This window comes from Helobdella robusta (genome assembly GCF_000326865.2).
Source record: "Helobdella robusta unplaced genomic scaffold HELROscaffold_30, whole genome shotgun sequence".
Classification (NCBI taxonomy): domain Eukaryota; kingdom Metazoa; phylum Annelida; class Clitellata; order Rhynchobdellida; family Glossiphoniidae; genus Helobdella; species Helobdella robusta.
The window spans coordinates 1421011-1439760 of NW_008704502.1; the positions used below are offsets into that span (position 1 = coordinate 1421011).

The following is an 18750-nucleotide window of genomic DNA, read 5'->3' on the forward strand; positions in this document are numbered from 1 at the left end:
AACCTATGTACTTCGTATATATGCTCTATAGCTGTATTAAGCGGTAGATTAGCCTTCATGTTTTCGAAACTAAAAGCAATATTTTTATTTAAACTGACAAAAATAATTTTAAATTACATAATTCGATTTAATTATTTGTTTTAAAAATATTTAATAGAGTAAATATTCTGTATTAGTTGTTTGTTGGAACCCATGCAATACTGTAAGGTCAGCCAATAAGCCAATAAAGTTAAATAGCCTGATCCCAGAAAAATAAAATACTAAGTCGGGTTTTTTTCATACATTATTTTCATTTAAATGTTCATTTTCACGTAAGTGAAGTTAACAATAGCTGGCCGATTTAGTTTTTTAGTCATTCATAATGTCAATACCACTTGAAAACAATACTGCTAGTAGTAGCAGCAGCTGCAAGGGAAGTCGTACTACGTGTCCTAATCTTAGTAATTATGACGTTAGTGTCGGTACTACTAATAACAGCAACAACAACACTAATTCTAACAACACTAATTGTGGAAACAAGACCGCTGAACTCATGCTGAAGACTGTCATTTTGATTGGGGGGCCGTCCAAGGGTTTGTTGATTTACTAATCAGTACATTGCATATTTATTTATTTATTTACTTTTACTAATTACTTATTTACTAATTTTTTTTAAATTGTAAAAATTGATTTTAAAATTAACTAAAAATTAAGATAAATTAGTTTTTAAAATGATAATTTTGGTTGATTCTTGAATCTTATTAAATAACTTATTAATTATTTATTTTTTAATTAGATAATTTTAATTAGTTTTTAATTAGATAATTATTTATTTATTTTTATTTGATTATGAAATTTGAAAATTCTGAAAAAAGTTCCATTTGTAATTTCATTTATTTAGTATTAGTTCAGTTCATTCATTGAAAATGATTTTAATTTAAGAATAAATTAAAAATTAATAAATTTTCTTATGTCTGCTTTTATAATTATTAATTTATTTTACTGGAATACTGCCTGAAAAAGATTTTTTCATTTTAAGCTAAAATGAAATAAAAATTAATAATTAAATAAATTAGTTTTTTTAATTTTAATCTATATTTAAACCTAAATTAATATATTAATCAATGAAATAACACAGCTTAAAACAAGGATATGATTTTAATTTAACTAAAAAAATTTTTATATGGAAACTAAATTTCTATTTTTATTTGGCTGTTTACAAGACTGTGACTTCTTTTGGAATAGCTACTGTAAACGATTGCTCCAACAACTACATGTAACAATTTTTATACCATCTATTGCAACCAGGGACTCGCTTCAGACCTCTGTCCCTGGACTTGCCCAAGCCCCTCTTTCCCATAGCAGGTTTTCCAATGATCTACCACCATATTGAGGCAACTAGTAAGGTTGGCACTTGCAGTGGATGATTTTTAAGGGGTGGTGAAGGGGTAACTTATTATGGTTAATATCATTCACATCACCGAGTTACATATCATACTGACATATCTTACATATCATCATCAACATCACCAAATTACGTCAATCATCATCACGTTATCATATTATCATTCTGATATGACGTTACAGTTGCATTTTGAAATCATAAACCTTACCATGACATCATCATCACATCACAACATTAAAAATTGTAGCGGCAAACAACCGCAGCAACAACATCGTATTACTACATTAGCACGTCATGGTGTCATCGCTTCAGAGTAATTTTTTTTCTCCCTACCGACCAGCTGCCGAACATGAAGGAGATCCTTCTGGTGGGTAGCTACCAGTCTAGCAAGCACTTCAGCTACTTCATTGCTTCAATGCAACAACAATTTAAGATTGTTGTCAGGTTTGATTTTGCGGTTTGTTGTTGCTGCTGCTGCTTCTGCTGTAGGGGTTTCACACATACATATACAAAACAAACACATACAAATGTATACATACCTGTATACATGTATACATATATACATGCATGCAATCTCACATGCGTACAAACGCATATACAAACATAGACGTGCACGTATGTATACTTGTATACATATGTGCACACATTCACGCATGCATCCGTTCACACACACACTCACAAACAAAGACATACACACACACACATACTCACAGATACCTACAAGAATTTGAGACCCTGGGAACAGCGGGAGGTTTGTTCCATTTTCGGGATCAGATCCTGAATGGAAATCCTGATGCCATTTTTGTCATGAATGCCGATGTCTGTGGAGAATTCCCACTCAAAGAGATGCTGGATTTTCATAAAACCTGTTCACCAGATGGCAGACAGTTCACCATACTCGCTACTGAGGTTGTGATAATGGTGATAATGATTGTATTAATGATGACGATGGTGATGATGATATTGATGATGATAGTGAAAATGATGATGACAAATGCATGGCTATAAAATAATAATGATGATATGTTGGTATTTGCATGTACAGACAATGTTGCTAATGATTAAAAATTATAATCACATTAAACTTTTCCTAACTCTCTGACACTCCATTTTCTCCATTCATTTGTTCCTCAAATTAGGCAACCAGACAACAATCCCTAAACTACGGTTGCATAGTGGAGAACGAGAAACACCAGGTACCTCAGCAGCTGTCTTCGATGTCAAACACTAAATAACATTTGCGTTTGTGTGTATGTGAGCGTGTGTATGCGTATGTGTATGTTTGTTTGTGTTTGTGTGTGTGTGTGTGTGTAAATATCTAGTTTTTATTTTATTTTACTCCAATCATCTTTTTGCAACCAGGTACTCCATTACGTTGAAAAGCCACACACGTTCGTCAGCACTCTCATCAGCTGTGGAATTTACCTCTTCTCCACTGCCATCTTCGAACATATCAGCGTTACTTTTAAAGAGATGAATGAAGAAATCTCGTTAGTTAGTCTTTCGTTTTGGATTGGTGGTTGAGTGTACAAGTGATTGATTGATTGGTTGGTTGATCGGTTGGTTGGTTGGTTGGTTGATTGATTGATTGGTTGGTTGATCGGTTGGTTGGTTGGTAGGTTGATTGAAATGAAATGAAAACGATATGTTTCTATACATACACACGCATGCGCACACACACACAGGCAGGTTATTTACACACACACACACACACACACACACACACATACACACACACACACACACACACACACACACACACACACATGTTATTTACACACGTACACACAAATGTTGCTTAAGGTTTGACATTGAAGACAGCTGCAGGGTCAACTGTTCGGTTATCAGGTTAGAACAGGACATATTCAGCAAGCGTCTGCCTCAAACTGGTCAATTATAATAATTTCAATATTATATAATTATAATCAGATAGCTTGATACACATGGCACTGCTGTTGAAGTTACAGGGTTTGATTGCAAAGGCAAGCTCTGTATGATACAATGATTCATGTATATTTACTCGCGTCGTTTGTTTGCTGTCGGCACCTTTGTGAAACGCTAATGAGAAAATTCAAAATAAAATTGTTGAGTCATAACGACGATGACGTGATGGTTACGTGATTGTGATGTCATAAAAGATAATGACGTCATAATGTTAGTTAATGTGTCAACCTTCAACGCCATCTTTCAACATTTTATTACTCTCAGGCAAGTTTTTTGTTTATCAGACGAACAATTTTTGGAGTCAAGTTAAGTCAGCAAGGTATAAAATTCATTCGAGTATATAACGTTAAAGTATTTTAATCGTCATCGTCATATTCTTCAACGTCATCGTTATAAACATCATCGTCATCTCGTACAGTGCCACTATATACGCAAATCGTCATTACCTGGCCATATATTCGAGGACCCACCCTGAAAGGTTGGCCCCCCCTAACAAGATGGGTCCTCTAATTATTGGCGACGTCTTCATTGATCCAGGTGCCTTTGTTCACCCCACTGCAGTGGTTTGTTTTTGTTTCAATCTGTTTTGTGTTTCATTATCTTTTTTTTGTTACGCGCTTCCTGTCCTTATTTCAACTTGTTTTGTCAATTTTGCTTAGTTAAAACACTGCTAGAAACTTCATTAATATAATTCTCTTCTTTGATGAATAACTTATATACATTTTCCAATTTTTGTTTGAATTGCTCGGATAGTTAGGGCCGAATGTGACAGTAAGCAAAGGAGCCAACGTGGGCCCAGGAGCTAGGGTCAGGGAGTCCATAATTCTTGAGGGGGCCGTTCTCAAGGTTGTGGGGCGTATTACGTTTGGGGTTATTTAAAATTTGTGTCAAGATTTGAATATAACACATTTTCGTTGGGAGGAACACATTTTTGCATTTACATTCCACATTCTCTTAAAAAAGAAAAAACAACAAACCCTCATAGGATCACTGTTGCATATTGTACAGCATCATAGGCTGGAAGAGTGTCGTGGGGGAGTGGGCTCGGATTGAGGGCACACCGATGGATCCCAACCCCAACAAACCATTTGCAAAGTTGGATTCATGGGATCTGTTCCAGGAAGATGGAAGGCTGCATCCATCTATCACTGTCATTGGTCGGTGTGATGACGACTATGATGATGACTACTATGATGATGATGATGATTATGACTACTATGATGATGGTGGTAATTATTATGATGACGTCATTTTCTTCCCCAGGATCCAATGTCCACATTCCAGCTGAAGTCGTTGTGCTGAATTCCATCGTCTTGCCCGATAAGGACCTGGATCGAAGTTTCAAGAATCAGATCATTCTATGAAGAGTGCTGACTGACCTCTGCTGATGTTTTCGTGTCGTTGTCGTCTTAGTGTTGTTCACTGGTTATTTCTTGTTTCTGGTTTGATGTGTGTGTATAGATGTGTGTTTTATTTCTGTTGTTAGAAGACGTTTCATCTCTTGAATTGTTTTCATTTATGACGTGATCCATCCATTTATTTTTTCATTTCCCAGTTTTTCGTCACTTTTTGTTGATATCGCGTAGTTAAAAACAAAGTTTGACATACGACACTTGATAAATATTATCACCTACTTTTCGTCATTCACACATTGAAAACTGCCATCACGTTGTAGTTGTGAACATGAATTGTATTGTATGATATATTTATAATAATTTGTGTAAACTCTGCACCTCTCTGCTCTTTCCATTCATTTATTGTTAATATCTTCATTTGTGTAGTTATTATTTTAAACAAAATTATCCATATTATTGTTCATATTATTGTTCATACTATTATTGTAATTTTGGTGAACATTTCATAAGTTGTTTTACAGTGTGAAATTCCATTATAATTAAGTTTGTAGTTTGGTGACGGTTGGTTAATAATAATTAAATTAACTAGAATAATAAAGAAATGGATCTATATATGCCATTTAATTACATTTTGCACGTTTTGCATTTATTTTTATTAAATATAATCTGGAAGGAAGAAAAACAAAGACACATTTGTTTGATAAATTTTTTTTATATAATTTGTTCAGCAAATTGTTTTATTTTTTTGACATTTTTATTTACATGATGACAAATATAACTGTAAGACAATTCATAATAGAAATTGCAATAGTACCTTCACCTCAAAAACTACTTCTACATATAAATGAATTTCTATCAATAAGTCCATAAATAATAGTAGGCTTTGCTTCACAATTCAGCTTTGCACTACAATGGCTGAAGTTCAGTAAATGCCACATGTCATTTTTAAAAGGTATTTTGTACAAAAAATAAAAGAAAAAATCTATTTAATTTAAATTCTACATGAAATAAAAGCGAATTCTATTGCTAGGAAATCATTAAATAAATTAAGGCCGCTTTTCCACATCTAATTTAGGTTTCTTTGCTTGCTGATCTTTGTCCCAGAGGGCACTTTTAACGAATCTTTTACTGGCACTGATGTCGAGTTTTGGGGCCAGACGCTTATCCTCAATTTCCTTGACCCTCGCAATGCTTTTGCTGACTCGGTTTAGTTCGTAATTTATTGGATGTTTTGACACGTCCTGGCCGTTGAGTTGGAGGTATATAAAAAATAAAGAGTTGATGGTGTGGGCGGCCACAATTTCTGACTTGGCCTTTTCCAGAGGTGTCATCTTCTCGTGCTCCTCACTTAGTGAACGATCGTAGAATTGGTTGTATTTACTTTCGACGATGTCCAAATTCGCATTTAGATCGTTCAAACTTGTTATTATATTTGACGGTAACTCGCTAAAATCCATTTTTTTATTATTTAAAATCTATTTAAAACGAAAATCGGGTATATATATTTTAATAATAATATCAGTTCGCCACGAAAAACTTTTATATCGCTCAGTAAACATTCAGAGCACACCATAGTAGCAATAGGATAATTATATTTTATTCCGTCTTTATATAAGTAATGCACCAAAGAACAAATCTAGCAATTTTTGAGAGAAAATTGTGTTGACATTATTATGCCTGTTAAAAAATAGATAAGTTAGCATTTTAATAAATAATTTATAAATACATTGTTTCAGATTAGTTTAAATTTTATATAATGAGTTAGAATTAAATTCAATCACAATCCTAATCCCCAGAAATAAAATACCCAAAATTCTATAGCCAACCATCTATGTTTAAAAAACACTTGCGCTTATCGATTTTTTCTGATATTTTGGGCATTTAATTTAATTAAATAAAAAATATACAAAAAATTGAAATAATAACATTTTTTTAGAATTATTTCAATAAATTAAGTTGCGATTCACTAATCCTGTCACTAATTTTTGCATGGAAATAGAATCGAGGTTTTCAGACGAAGGCAGTTTTTCTGACAATTCCAACCACTACGAAGAGGTCTTATTTAAAAATTTATTTAATAGAATTTGTTATTTAATTATTTATTTGAAATATTTTATTCATTCAACCTAAACCATGAAGAATACGTTCACTTGTTTCTATAGTATAGTATAGTATTATAATTATATCACAATTTTATAGTGTTTTAAAAGTTTTATATAGTTTTTTAAATTTAAAAAGTCAATTGACAGATATTTAAAAAGCCATTCTATTATTTGTCAAAAAATTATGATATATATAACTTGTTTGACGACTAAATGTATGTATATAATATGTATAAATATTATTTATATTGTATGTTATATTAAATTTAAACTTTACCTATTTAGAACTCTGAAAATTCAGACTGTCGATACTTTTCAACATCCGAGTTGTCGTTCGACGAAGATGATGAGGTGACCTCGGTGGGGCTGAAGGAGGAACAGCAACACGTGCATGCACTGGCCGTCCTCGATGATGCGCAGGTTGGTCCGGAAAATTTTGTGATTTTTTGTTTTATTTGCTATTTTAGTTGAGAGAGATTTGTTATCATTATTTTAATTTGTTTCAAGTAAATCATTCTTTTAATGTTATTTCAATTGTTTTTCTTGCCTAAATAGTTTATTAATAGATTGGTCATTGATAAATTTTCAAAAGCAAACCTCAGATGTAACAAAAATACTGAAACATAACAACACACTAATAATAACAATTTAACCACAACAACCACCACAATCACAACAACAACAACGACAACAGAACAAATCAGTAGCATTTGCAATCCGAACGAATGTCGCGTACCTGGGAAGTGATGATGACGATCCACCTATGCCTGGATACGTCATCTCATTCCAAGTTAAGGATTTCATACACATCAAAGAGGTCGGTATCTATGATCTTTGATATGTTTGTGTTGGTGTATATTTAGTTTTTGATCATGTTGTTGTAGGAATATGTATTGCATCTTATGGTTTTGTATATTTTTGTATTGCATACCATACAACAGAAATACAATAATGAATGGTGGATTGGTCGACTTGTTAAGGAGGGGTGTCAGGTTGGTTTTGTTCCTAGTCCATCCAAACTCCAGTCAATACTGCAGAATCAAGCCAAGTTACAAGCTTTAAAGTTTGTGGGTTGATTGGTTGGTCAGTTGATTGGTTGGTCAGTTGGTTGGTTGGTCAATTGGTTAGTTGGTTGGCTATTTGTTTTTAGTGTCATCAACTATTTTAAATTATCAAATTTGCAGTTAAATTTTAAATATTTTTCTCATATGTTGCTATGCAATTGTTTTATCACCTTTATTTTCTTCATCTGTCAATTCATCTAGTATTCATTCATTTATTAATCTTTTTGTTTGTTCATTCATTTAATCATTTGTTTTTTTTTTGTTCATTCACTCATTCATTAGTTCATTTATTCATTCCATCATTCCAGCAAGCAGACTTCAATATCAGCTGATAAGAATGGACACTCATCTCCCCCTGCTACTCCTGGTTTGCCGTTCATTCATTCATTCATTCGTTCATTCATTCATTCATTTATTCATTTATTCATTTATTCATTCATTCATTCGTCCAATCCATTCATTCAGCTTTTCATCATTTATCGGATATTAATTCACGCACTAGATGCATTCATAAGCGAATGATTGAATGAATGATTGGTTCAATTTTGATAGAAAAAAGTTTCTGATTGAGTGAATGAAAAACGAATGAATGACAGAAAGAAAGAACGAATTAGAAAATTAACGAATGAATGAATAAACTCTACTAGCAGGCAATGAAAACGGTTCAAATGGTTTCAACAATAGCAGCAACAACAACAATTTATACAACAACAACATGAACAGTTCCTCTACTGAAAAGATTAGTAAGAAGAAACTCTTCTTCAAAAAGGTGATCCAGCATTTTTACTGAGTAGTAATATTACTTCTTTATTCGTTCAATCGCTCATTCTTTCAATCACACATTCTTTTAATCACACATTCCTTTATTCAATCATGAATAATCATCACTAATTCAATCTTTTCTCCATTCATTCATTCATTCATTCATTCATTCGTCCGTTCGTTCGTTTGTTCGTTCATTCATTCATTTATTCATTCATTCATTCATTCATTCATTTGGTCTCTGAGTAATACAATAACCTTTGACCTCTATCGATTGATTGGCAGTCGACAAACATTCCCCCTTATGAAGTTGTCCCTGCCATGAGGCCGATCGTCCTGATTGGTCCGTCTCTGAAAGGTTACGAGGTCACCGACATGATGCAGAAGGCCCTTTTCGATTTTCTCAAGAAGAAATTTGATAACAGGTGGGTGGATTTCAATCAATCAATCAATCAATCAACCAGTCAGTCAATCAATCAATCAGTCAGGCAATGAATGAATGATTGAAACGACCTATCCTTCTATCATTCATACGGCCAACCAATCGGTTTTCCATTACCGACTGAACCCACCTACCTCCCAGAATAATTACAATGCGAGTGACCACGGACATCTCCTTAGTGAAGCGTTCCTCGACGTCGTCGTCATCTGCCTCAACGACGGCAGCCTGCGCTGGCATAGTGGAGAAGAAGTACCATCACTACCACCACCATCTGGAACGATCGAGCAGTCGAAACGCGTCGGGATTGGATGAAGTGCAACTGGAGATTGAGAGGATATTCGAGTTGTCGCGTTCCATGAATCTCCTTCTTCTAGACTGTGACACCATCAACCATCCATCGCAGCTGTCTAAGTCCCCACTGGCTCCCATTCTCGTCCACCTCAAAATTACTTCTCTTAAGGTTGGCGTTGTGGTGGCTGTGGTAGTGACGGTTGTAGTGACGATGGTGATTACATATGTAGAAGAGGTACAATAACTTACATTTCTATTTTCATTAAATACATGCAACATGCAATACAGTGAGTGCATACACGGCATACAGGATAGTGTACCATACGCACACCTTTCACAATGCAACACAATACAATACAATATAATGCAATACAAACAATACAATACAATGCAATACAATACAATACAAAACATTACAATGCAATAAAAACAATACAATACAAAACACACAATGCAATACAATACAATACAATAAAATGCAATAAAAAACAATAAAATACAATGCAATACAATACAAAACACACTCAGGTACTGCAAAAGTTGGTTCGCACAAGAGGCAAGCAGCAGAACAGGAGTCTCAATGTTCAACTTGCCGCTGCCGAACGACTCAGTCAGTGTGGACCTGTTAGTATATGTTTGTATGTTTGTTTATTTGTTTGTATATGTTTATTTGTTAGTATATGTTTGTATGCTTGTTTGTTTATTAGTATGTGTTCATTTGCTTGTTTGTCTGTTTAGTATGTTTGTATGTAATAATGTCGCGGCTTACTATAGAAGCATAAACAAACACCAGGACACATTTGATGTTGTGTTGGATGAGAACTTGTTGGATGATGCATGCGAACATCTGGCTGAGTATCTAGAGGCTTACTGGAATGCTGCCCATTACAAATCAGGTCAGTCTCTTGTTGTCATCTCTTGGCTCAATCTTTCATTCGCTTTTTCTAAGTTTACATGTGAATGTATATTGATTGTGTCTTATGTTTGGACATTGAATATTACGTATGCGTTGTTTCTATTTCTAATGATTCGTTACTGTTAGGTTTTTAAATTTTCACCCAACCATTCAGTCAATCATTAAATCGATCAATCAATCAATCAACCAATCAATCAACCAATCAATTGACCAACCAACCAATCAACCAACCAATCAATTAACCAACCAACCAATCAACCAACCAATCAACCAACCAATCAACCGACCAACCAATCAACCACATAGGCCCTACGAGGTTCCAGTGTCAATCCCTGCCTCCGTTTCTAGGTGGTGATTGGGGTGGTCTGGATGGAAAGTTGGGGAGCAGTAAAAGTGCCAACGAAGCAAGGGACATGTTTGGTAGGGGAAGCGTGGGTAGTGCAGGGGCAGTCAGTGCGGGGTTGATGCATCATTCCATGCCTAACTCTTGGTCCCTCTGTTTGTCAGGGCTACAACAGAATCAACAAAACCAGCAGCTCTTGCAGCAGCAACAACTGCTGCAAAATTATCTCATGAAGAGTTCTCAACAACCACAGCAGCATCAACGGGCTCAGATGCCGCAGTTAGGTAATGTTGTTCAGCAGTTGCAGCAACAGCAGCGTCTACAACGACAGCCATTTCATCATTACCATCACCATACTCCTCTGCAGCTACAGCAACAGTTACGACAACAACAGCTGCAACAACTGCAGCAGCAGCAACAACAGTTGCAGCAACAACAATTGCAACAGCAGTTACAACAACAACAACTACAGCAACAACTACGATTACCATTATTCAATAAGAAGTCATTTTCTTCTAGTTCTCTATCAAATCCAAAATATCAGAAACAGCATTCGGTCATGTTCAACTCTCAGCAAGGTAACACAATGTTCAACAACAACAACAACAATATTAACAACACCAATGACATCAACGCTCATAATGAGAACATCAACGTGACAACAACAGGCTCTCCTAGCAACGCATCATTCCTGAAAAGAGCTGGCATCAAGTCATACACACCACCCCAGTTCATCAGTAACAATCCAACTCTCTCCATCACACCTCAACACCAACCCTTGCCTCTTGATCAACAGCAACAACAACAACAACATTTGCAACAGCAAGAACTTCTCCAGCAACAACTCTTGCAGCAACAACAAATGATGCAGCAACTGCAGCAGCTACAACAACAGCAGCAACAACAGCAGCAACAACAGCAGCAACAACTTCATTCATCCAATGATGACGACACTCTTCCTCCTTCCTTCTCGGCCTGGAACCAACAATTCTACCAGCCGCCATCCATCAGGACGGCCTCGCGACAGGTCTTCAGCAGGAACAAACTCATTACTGCATCCTTACAGCTAGAGAAGTCCGACACCATGGACGATGTCGACGTTCTTGCGGAATTTCAAGATTTAAATTTAGCCAAAGATGCTGAATATCGTAAGACTACATCCGGTGATAATTTAAATGTTTCTGCTGCTTCTAAAGGTAAACTGAGTGCCGAGAAGAATAGAGGCAGCATTGACAATGACGTCGTTTATTTGGACGCGAAGAATACGAAGGACGAAGATGATGATGACGACGACGAGGATGAAATATTCTCATCACCTCTCAACGAGATAACATTCACGTACGATGATAACTCTGTCACTGCGGTCAACAACGCCTCCAACAGTACCAACTGCACCGACAACAAAAATGTTTCCACCAACACTAAATCAGCCAACGTTAACAACATCACTGTCAGGACGATTATGACGTGTGAGGAAGACGAAGACGACGAAGATAGGACGAATAGACATCAGTCAATGCACAAACTCTACTCTGATTGGATGAACCGAGGTGGTGAAGGAGGAGTCAACAACAAGGACTCCATTGAATCTATTGGTAAGCGAACCGGGTTCTCTAGGAGATCCAATGAAAACGAAGTTGACAGAGAATTCAATTTTGATTTGTCGGATGACGAGAGAGCCTACGAAGACGATCGAACCTTCCAGCCAATCGCATGCTCCTACGTACTCTTGCACCACGGGCACGACGACCCATCGCGACCACTCTACAGCTATCCAACTTTCCAACAACGCCCCATCAGTTCGGGTGATCAGCAGCAACTAGGGCAACGCTCATCTCCTCGAAGCCTCAACCCAGCGAAATCTCTCAACCAGCCAATCACAATCAAGCCAAAAGAAATAAAGCATTCCTATTGGCTGAGCGAAAACGGCGTAATAGTTCGCAAGACCCACGACCTAGATTCTCCGGCCAGTCATTGGAAATCAGGTCGCCATGGTAAGAAGCTGAACGTCGGTGAAACCAACCGCTACAGTGATGATAGTGGCTTTGAACAGTTCAAACGCATGCACGCGTCAGGTGGCCTCTGTGACAATGATGATGAGGCCGATGAAGCTTATTGATCTCGGACGCACTAACACGGACACACACACGCACACATACACACACACACAAACATCCATACACACCTCTGATACTTGTATTCATTCATATTTACATGTAAATTTACACACTCACTCACACATAAACACAGATATTTATATACGCATAGGTAGGTTGGTGATGTGCGTACAAAAATGTATATACATTTTATTGATTATATATACAATATATATATATATATATATGTATAATATATATATAAACATACAAATATATAAAATGTACGTTATATATATATATATATATATACACACACACATACAATATAATAAGCACACGTGTATGTGTAATTGTGTGTGTATTTCATGGTATTTTGATGGTGTCTTGCGGGTAATTTTTTTTAATTTTTTATTGAGATGACGTTTAATTGGCATATAATTTTATTTTATCTCTCTCTTCTTTTTTAATTGTGACGTTGCTGATGTTGTTGTTGTTGTTGATATTTGGTACACTATTTATTGTTTTTGGTACATTATTGTTTTTGGTACACTATATAATGTTTTTGGACACTATTTATTGTTTTTTTTTCCATTGTTTTTTGTCTTTTGGTGAAAGTGAACGATAACTTTATTGAAATAATTTAATGATTGATATAAATGGCATAAGTTTGTTAATAATAACAATAATAATAACTCCATGATTACTATTAGTGTTAGATTACTATTACTATTCCATGAAAAAGAGAGAGAGAGAGAAAGAGAGAGAGAGGGAGATATTTTATTTGCAAGATTTTTCCTTCTTTGGTGCCAACAATTAAATCTTATTATTAATTAAATAATATTAACAACAAATGCGTGTATAATACAGTTGTCCATTTCAGCTCCTTTATTTTTATCATTATTATCATCGAATCATTCTTATCATTGTGACTGATGTTGTTATTTATTCTTATTGTTTTTTCTCTAGACATCGGCAAGCTCATTTTCACATGGCATAATTGATGTATTTTATATAAAAGAGAGAGAAAAAGAGAGAATTTTACTTCTCATTTTTGTCATATATCTTGTTTTATATTTTTGTTTTATTTTTCGTTTTTTTAATTTATTTCTCTAAAAAGTTGGCATTATAATATTTTTTGCGATTTTTTTTCAATTTTGTTAGTTTGTATGTATGTATGTTTGTGTTGTATGTATGTATGTTTGCTTGTATATTTGTTTGGTTTTCTTTTTTTTTAACCACTGGGTTACTTTACTATTTTCAATCATTTTTTTCCGTATTTTTACATTTATTCACACACACCACACACACACACACAAACACACACACACACACACACATAGGGTGTTTCTTTTCGCTTCTGAAGTCCTGAAGTCAACTCATAAGAGGCGCTATACAAATTTTGCAATACATACATACATATACACATATATATATAAATATATATATATACATATGTTCGTTTTTTTCGTTATATCTGTTTGTATGTATTCAAACATTTATATGGTTTATACTTGACTCATTGATGTACAAATGTTTAATTTTCATTTCCAATAAATACATCAATTTCATTTTATATCTCATATACATACATATACATGTATATTTACACACACACACACACACACACATATATATATATATATATATATATGTGTGTGTGTGTGTGTGTATCTTTTTCTAATTGTTTTTTGGCTCTTGTTATTGTGTCTATGTGAGTTTTCCTGCTTGTATTGTTAATTTCATTTTGGTTGCTGTTGTTGATGTTATCGCGTTGTTGTTATTGTAATGGTTATTGTTAATAATTTTATACCGGATGATCTTATTGATCGATTGAATCCATTGTACGTTCTTTCATTTGTCTATTAAGAACTTGTCAATTAATTCATTCCTTCGTTCACTCATTCGTTTCTGTGTGTGTGTGTGTGTGTGTGTGTGTGTGTGTGTGTGTGTGTGTGTGTGCGTGAACTAAAGACAATTGTTGCAAAGTATTGTCGATTTGTTTTAACCATTGCATAATTTTTCTGTTTCGCGGCTGATCGATGGATCGTCACATTTAATCATTCCTCCTTCGTTTGCTCATTTGTTCATTCCACTCACTCACTCATTCATTTAGTTCTTCTTTCGTTCGTTCGATCATTCCTTTACTCGTCTTTTCGTTCGTTCTCTTCTTCATTGATTGATTGATGCACCTAGCTTTGATCGAACGTTTACTGAGCTAAGCAGCTTATTTGTTACACGATCGTCTACTTGTTCATTCACTTATTCATTCATTCAATCATTCATTCAATCAATCAATAACCGTTAACCACTTTTATTCGTTTTGTCATCCATTCCCACGTTCATTCACTCATATCTATATATCTATCCAGTCGACTATTTTTTATTCAGTTATTTTCGTATTTCCACATTCGTACATTCATTCATTTCCTCGTCCAGTCACTCACACACACATTCATGCATATTTGCATTCATTCATTCATTCATTCATCCAGACATATAGATTTCGGATTCATTAATTCTAACGCTAAACATTCATCTCAATCAACCAACATAAATTATAAGGTGAATGAATAATTCATATAAGTTAATATAGTGAATGAATTTGCATAAAACGAATTGAATAAAACATTCATCTCAATCAACCAACATAAATTATAAGGTGAATGAATAATTCATATAAGTTAATATAGTGAATGAATTTGCATAAAACGAATTGATAGGGTGAATGGATCGATATGAATTATGCGGACTATCACGGCGAATGTATAATAATTCATTTGGATTTTTAAAGTCTTTTGTGAATTTCATCTATTCTACATTTCATCATTTTTCATTATTATCGTTTAACGTTCCATCTATTTTAAATTTACACACACACACACGCACACACACACATATATATATATATATATACATACATATATTATATATATATAAATATATAATTTTTTAATTTATTATTTTATATTTCATTTTACCTTAAATCTTGTCTTACAACGCAAGACGATTGATGTAGCACACATAATGTTATCCATTCATTCATTAACTTATTTATTCATTTATTTGCTTGCGTTGGATTGTTTATTGTTGATATATTTTTTTTTTAAATAATACATTAACCCTGTCATCATCGTATCCTCTCTCAATTTATTGAAAGTATTGAAATAGAAATATGTCTCGAGAAGTATTCGCTTGCTCGGCTCACAGGTTTGGATATAAAGTCGAGATGGGATGGTTTATGTTATGCTTAGATCATTTAGTCAGATCGTCATAGCGATACGATCGTTAAAAAAAAAGTTTACCCTGTAAGTTTTACGAATTTTTTATTCGGTTCCGGTGTGTTTACCGCGGTTATTCTCTCTCTCTCTCTCTCTCTCTCTCTCTCTCTCTCTCTAAGACGCATCCTACTGGCAATAGTTGCAGTCAGATATATTATTATTATTATGATACATTATTATTTTATATCTCAACAACCATTGTTCGCTCACTAATAACTCTCTCTTTCTCTCTCTCACATGTTCCACACATATTTTATTGTTGTCTCATAGATAATCAATCATCACTCGACATCTCGTCAACAAACAAAAATTATTTTGAATTAACTAAAAATACGGAGTATAAGCAAAAAAAAACTTTAAACAACACGCACATACATATATATACATATTATATACACACACACACAACCACACATATAACGCTATACCTAAATACGTAAAAATACCTTGTACACACACACACACACACACACACACACACACTTAACCGAATGCTCATACACATCAAGAACATAGCTAATTAATTGATTAATTAATTAATTAATTAATCAATTAATTAATTACCTTTATTTTTTTTCTCTCTTATACGCTGTTAAAACTCGAAACCTCATTATAGAGTTAATGGCATGTAATAATAATAATAGTAATAATAATAATAATAATAATAAAATAATAATAATCGTTATAGTAGTAACATTTGACATGAATCCATTAAATTAGTCGCAATAATAATAATGATAATAATAGTTATATTAATAACAATAATATTAATTAATAATTATTAATAGTTATTTTAATACAACACACGTTTAGACGACATTTTCCCCGAGATCGGGTGTTGCCGTTTGGCTACCTATGATGAAACCGAATACCCCTCGACGCCATCCACATCTGTCACTCGCCTCAGTATCACGCAACCCCACTTTCACCCTGTCCTTCTCCATCTGCTCTCTCCATCCCAATCGCGGACGACCCCTTCCTACTAAGTTATTTTAATAATAATAATAATTAATAATAAATAAATACATCAAATAAATAAAAATAGACAAACGGATAAATTCGGGAGAGACGTGAAATGTACTATTAACTGTTAAAAGCAATTTGCAAATAAAATAACAAAAAAAACAATAATAAAATAAAAATAATAATAAACAACAACAACAATAATAATAATAAAACAACAACAAAAAAAAAAGAAATTACTATAATCAATTTAAAATTTCAAAGCTTCTTGGATTTGTGTTAGTGAAATTTACAATCGAAAATAATTGAACTTAATCCGAATGATTAGTAACATTCATCTCATCAACATCATCATTAATATTACCATTATCGTCGTCATCATCACCAAGGTTAAATGTCATTACAATCATATCATATCATTTCGTATCATACCACATCACATCACATCATATATCATATCATATCATAATCCTCATTCCATTGGACTTATGGAGCCATCACCTATTTTTCAAAAAAAAAAATTAAAAACGTCCAGATCCATCTAAAAAAAATTTCCTCAAAAGTACAATCGCCAGGTAATAAACTACAAAATTAACAGCAGAATCACACACACACACACACACACACACACACATACACATATATATATATATATATATATATATACACGCGCGCGCACACAAAACCACTCAGTTGACCAATCAATCAACCAATCGAATTGCGATCAATCAATCAAATTGCAATCAAACAATAATAATAAGAACAATAATGATAATAATAATATTATTATTATTAATATTATTATTATTATCACCAATTTATTTAAATTAATGCAATAAAAAGAAAATTCAATAAAAAAGATTCAATAAAATAATCATCAACGCAATTCACGACGTGAAAATGAACAACAACAATAATAACAATCATAATAATAACAACAATAATAATGTCAATAATAATAATAACAATAATAGTAATAATAATAATAATAATAATAATAAAATAATAATAATAATACAACATTAAAGGAAGCCAAATCCAGAAGAATTTTTACATTTTCGACTGGCCATCTGTAAAATTTAAAAAAAAATAATTTTTTAAAATAAACAATTAAAAATAGCATTAAAAAAGATAATCATAAAACTATTGCCATCCTATTGCTATTGGCTATTAGTATCGTCGTTCATTGGCTGACTGGCTGGTTTTCAAAAGTAATGGGTGGAAAGATTTGGTAAGTAAGGGTTAAGGGACTTGGCCCAGATGTAGAACTGAACTGACACACGTACGTGAAGGCGTACGTATGTTTGTTAAATGTTCTTACAACAACAACAACACACGTTTAGACGACATTTTCCCCGAGATCGGGGGTGTCCGTTTGGCTATCTATGATGAAACCGAAATACCCCTCGACGCCATCCACATCTGTCACTCGCCTCAGTATCACGCAACCCCGCTTTCACCCTGTCCTTCTCCACCTGCTCTCTCCATCCCAATCGCGGACGACCCCTTCCTACCACTCCTTCAACCTCGAACTCCAACGCTCGCCTAATCCCGACCCTTTCATCCCTTTTCAACACATGTCCATACCAACGCAATCTCGATCTCCTTATCAATGTCACAATGTCCTCATTCAGTCCCATCATTGACATCAGCTCTGTACTACTCCTCCTATCCTTCACTTTAACCCCACACATCATCCTCACCATAGCTCTTTCAGCCCTCTGCAGTACACTTTCTTCCTCTCTCCTCAACACCCAAGTTTCACCACCATATACCATCGCTGCTCTCACACATGCTTTATATACCC

General features: G+C 34.2%; 4 protein-coding genes across 4 annotated transcripts in view; 2 read left to right on the forward strand and 2 right to left on the reverse strand.

The window, feature by feature from the left end:
• The first annotated feature begins 260 nt into the window (after positions 1–260).
• On the forward strand, positions 261–5485 carry HELRODRAFT_185698 (hypothetical protein). Its single transcript, XM_009022060.1, has 13 exons — positions 261–572; positions 1288–1385; positions 1725–1828; positions 2098–2293; positions 2524–2580; positions 2747–2874; positions 3188–3273; positions 3593–3647; positions 3747–3891; positions 4082–4174; positions 4314–4485; positions 4592–4730; positions 4791–5485. The coding sequence occupies exons 1-12, from the start codon at positions 362–364 to the stop codon at positions 4690–4692; spliced, it is 1446 nt and encodes a 481-aa protein (XP_009020308.1). The 5' UTR covers positions 261–361; the 3' UTR covers positions 4693–4730; positions 4791–5485.
• A 244-nt stretch (positions 5486–5729) lies between these two features.
• HELRODRAFT_174618 (hypothetical protein) lies at positions 5730–6140 on the reverse strand (the record flags this gene model as incomplete). Its single annotated transcript, XM_009022061.1, has 1 exon — positions 5730–6140. One exon carries the CDS (start codon positions 6138–6140, stop codon positions 5730–5732), a length of 411 nt encoding a protein of 136 aa, XP_009020309.1.
• A 1321-nt stretch (positions 6141–7461) lies between these two features.
• On the forward strand, positions 7462–10386 carry HELRODRAFT_81599 (hypothetical protein; the record flags this gene model as incomplete). Its single annotated transcript, XM_009022062.1, has 7 exons — positions 7462–7602; positions 7727–7856; positions 8500–8618; positions 8897–9036; positions 9195–9513; positions 9873–9968; positions 10138–10386. Coding segments are annotated over 7 exons (1194 nt in total), but the record flags the coding sequence as incomplete, so codon positions are not given.
• A 7556-nt stretch (positions 10387–17942) lies between these two features.
• Positions 17943–18750, reverse strand: part of HELRODRAFT_100509 (hypothetical protein) — an 8878-nt gene continuing 8070 nt past the window's right edge. The window contains exon 16 of the mRNA XM_009022063.1: positions 17943–18013. The gene's annotated coding sequence lies outside the window, so the exon portion shown is untranslated. The remainder of the gene's footprint in view (positions 18014–18750) is intronic.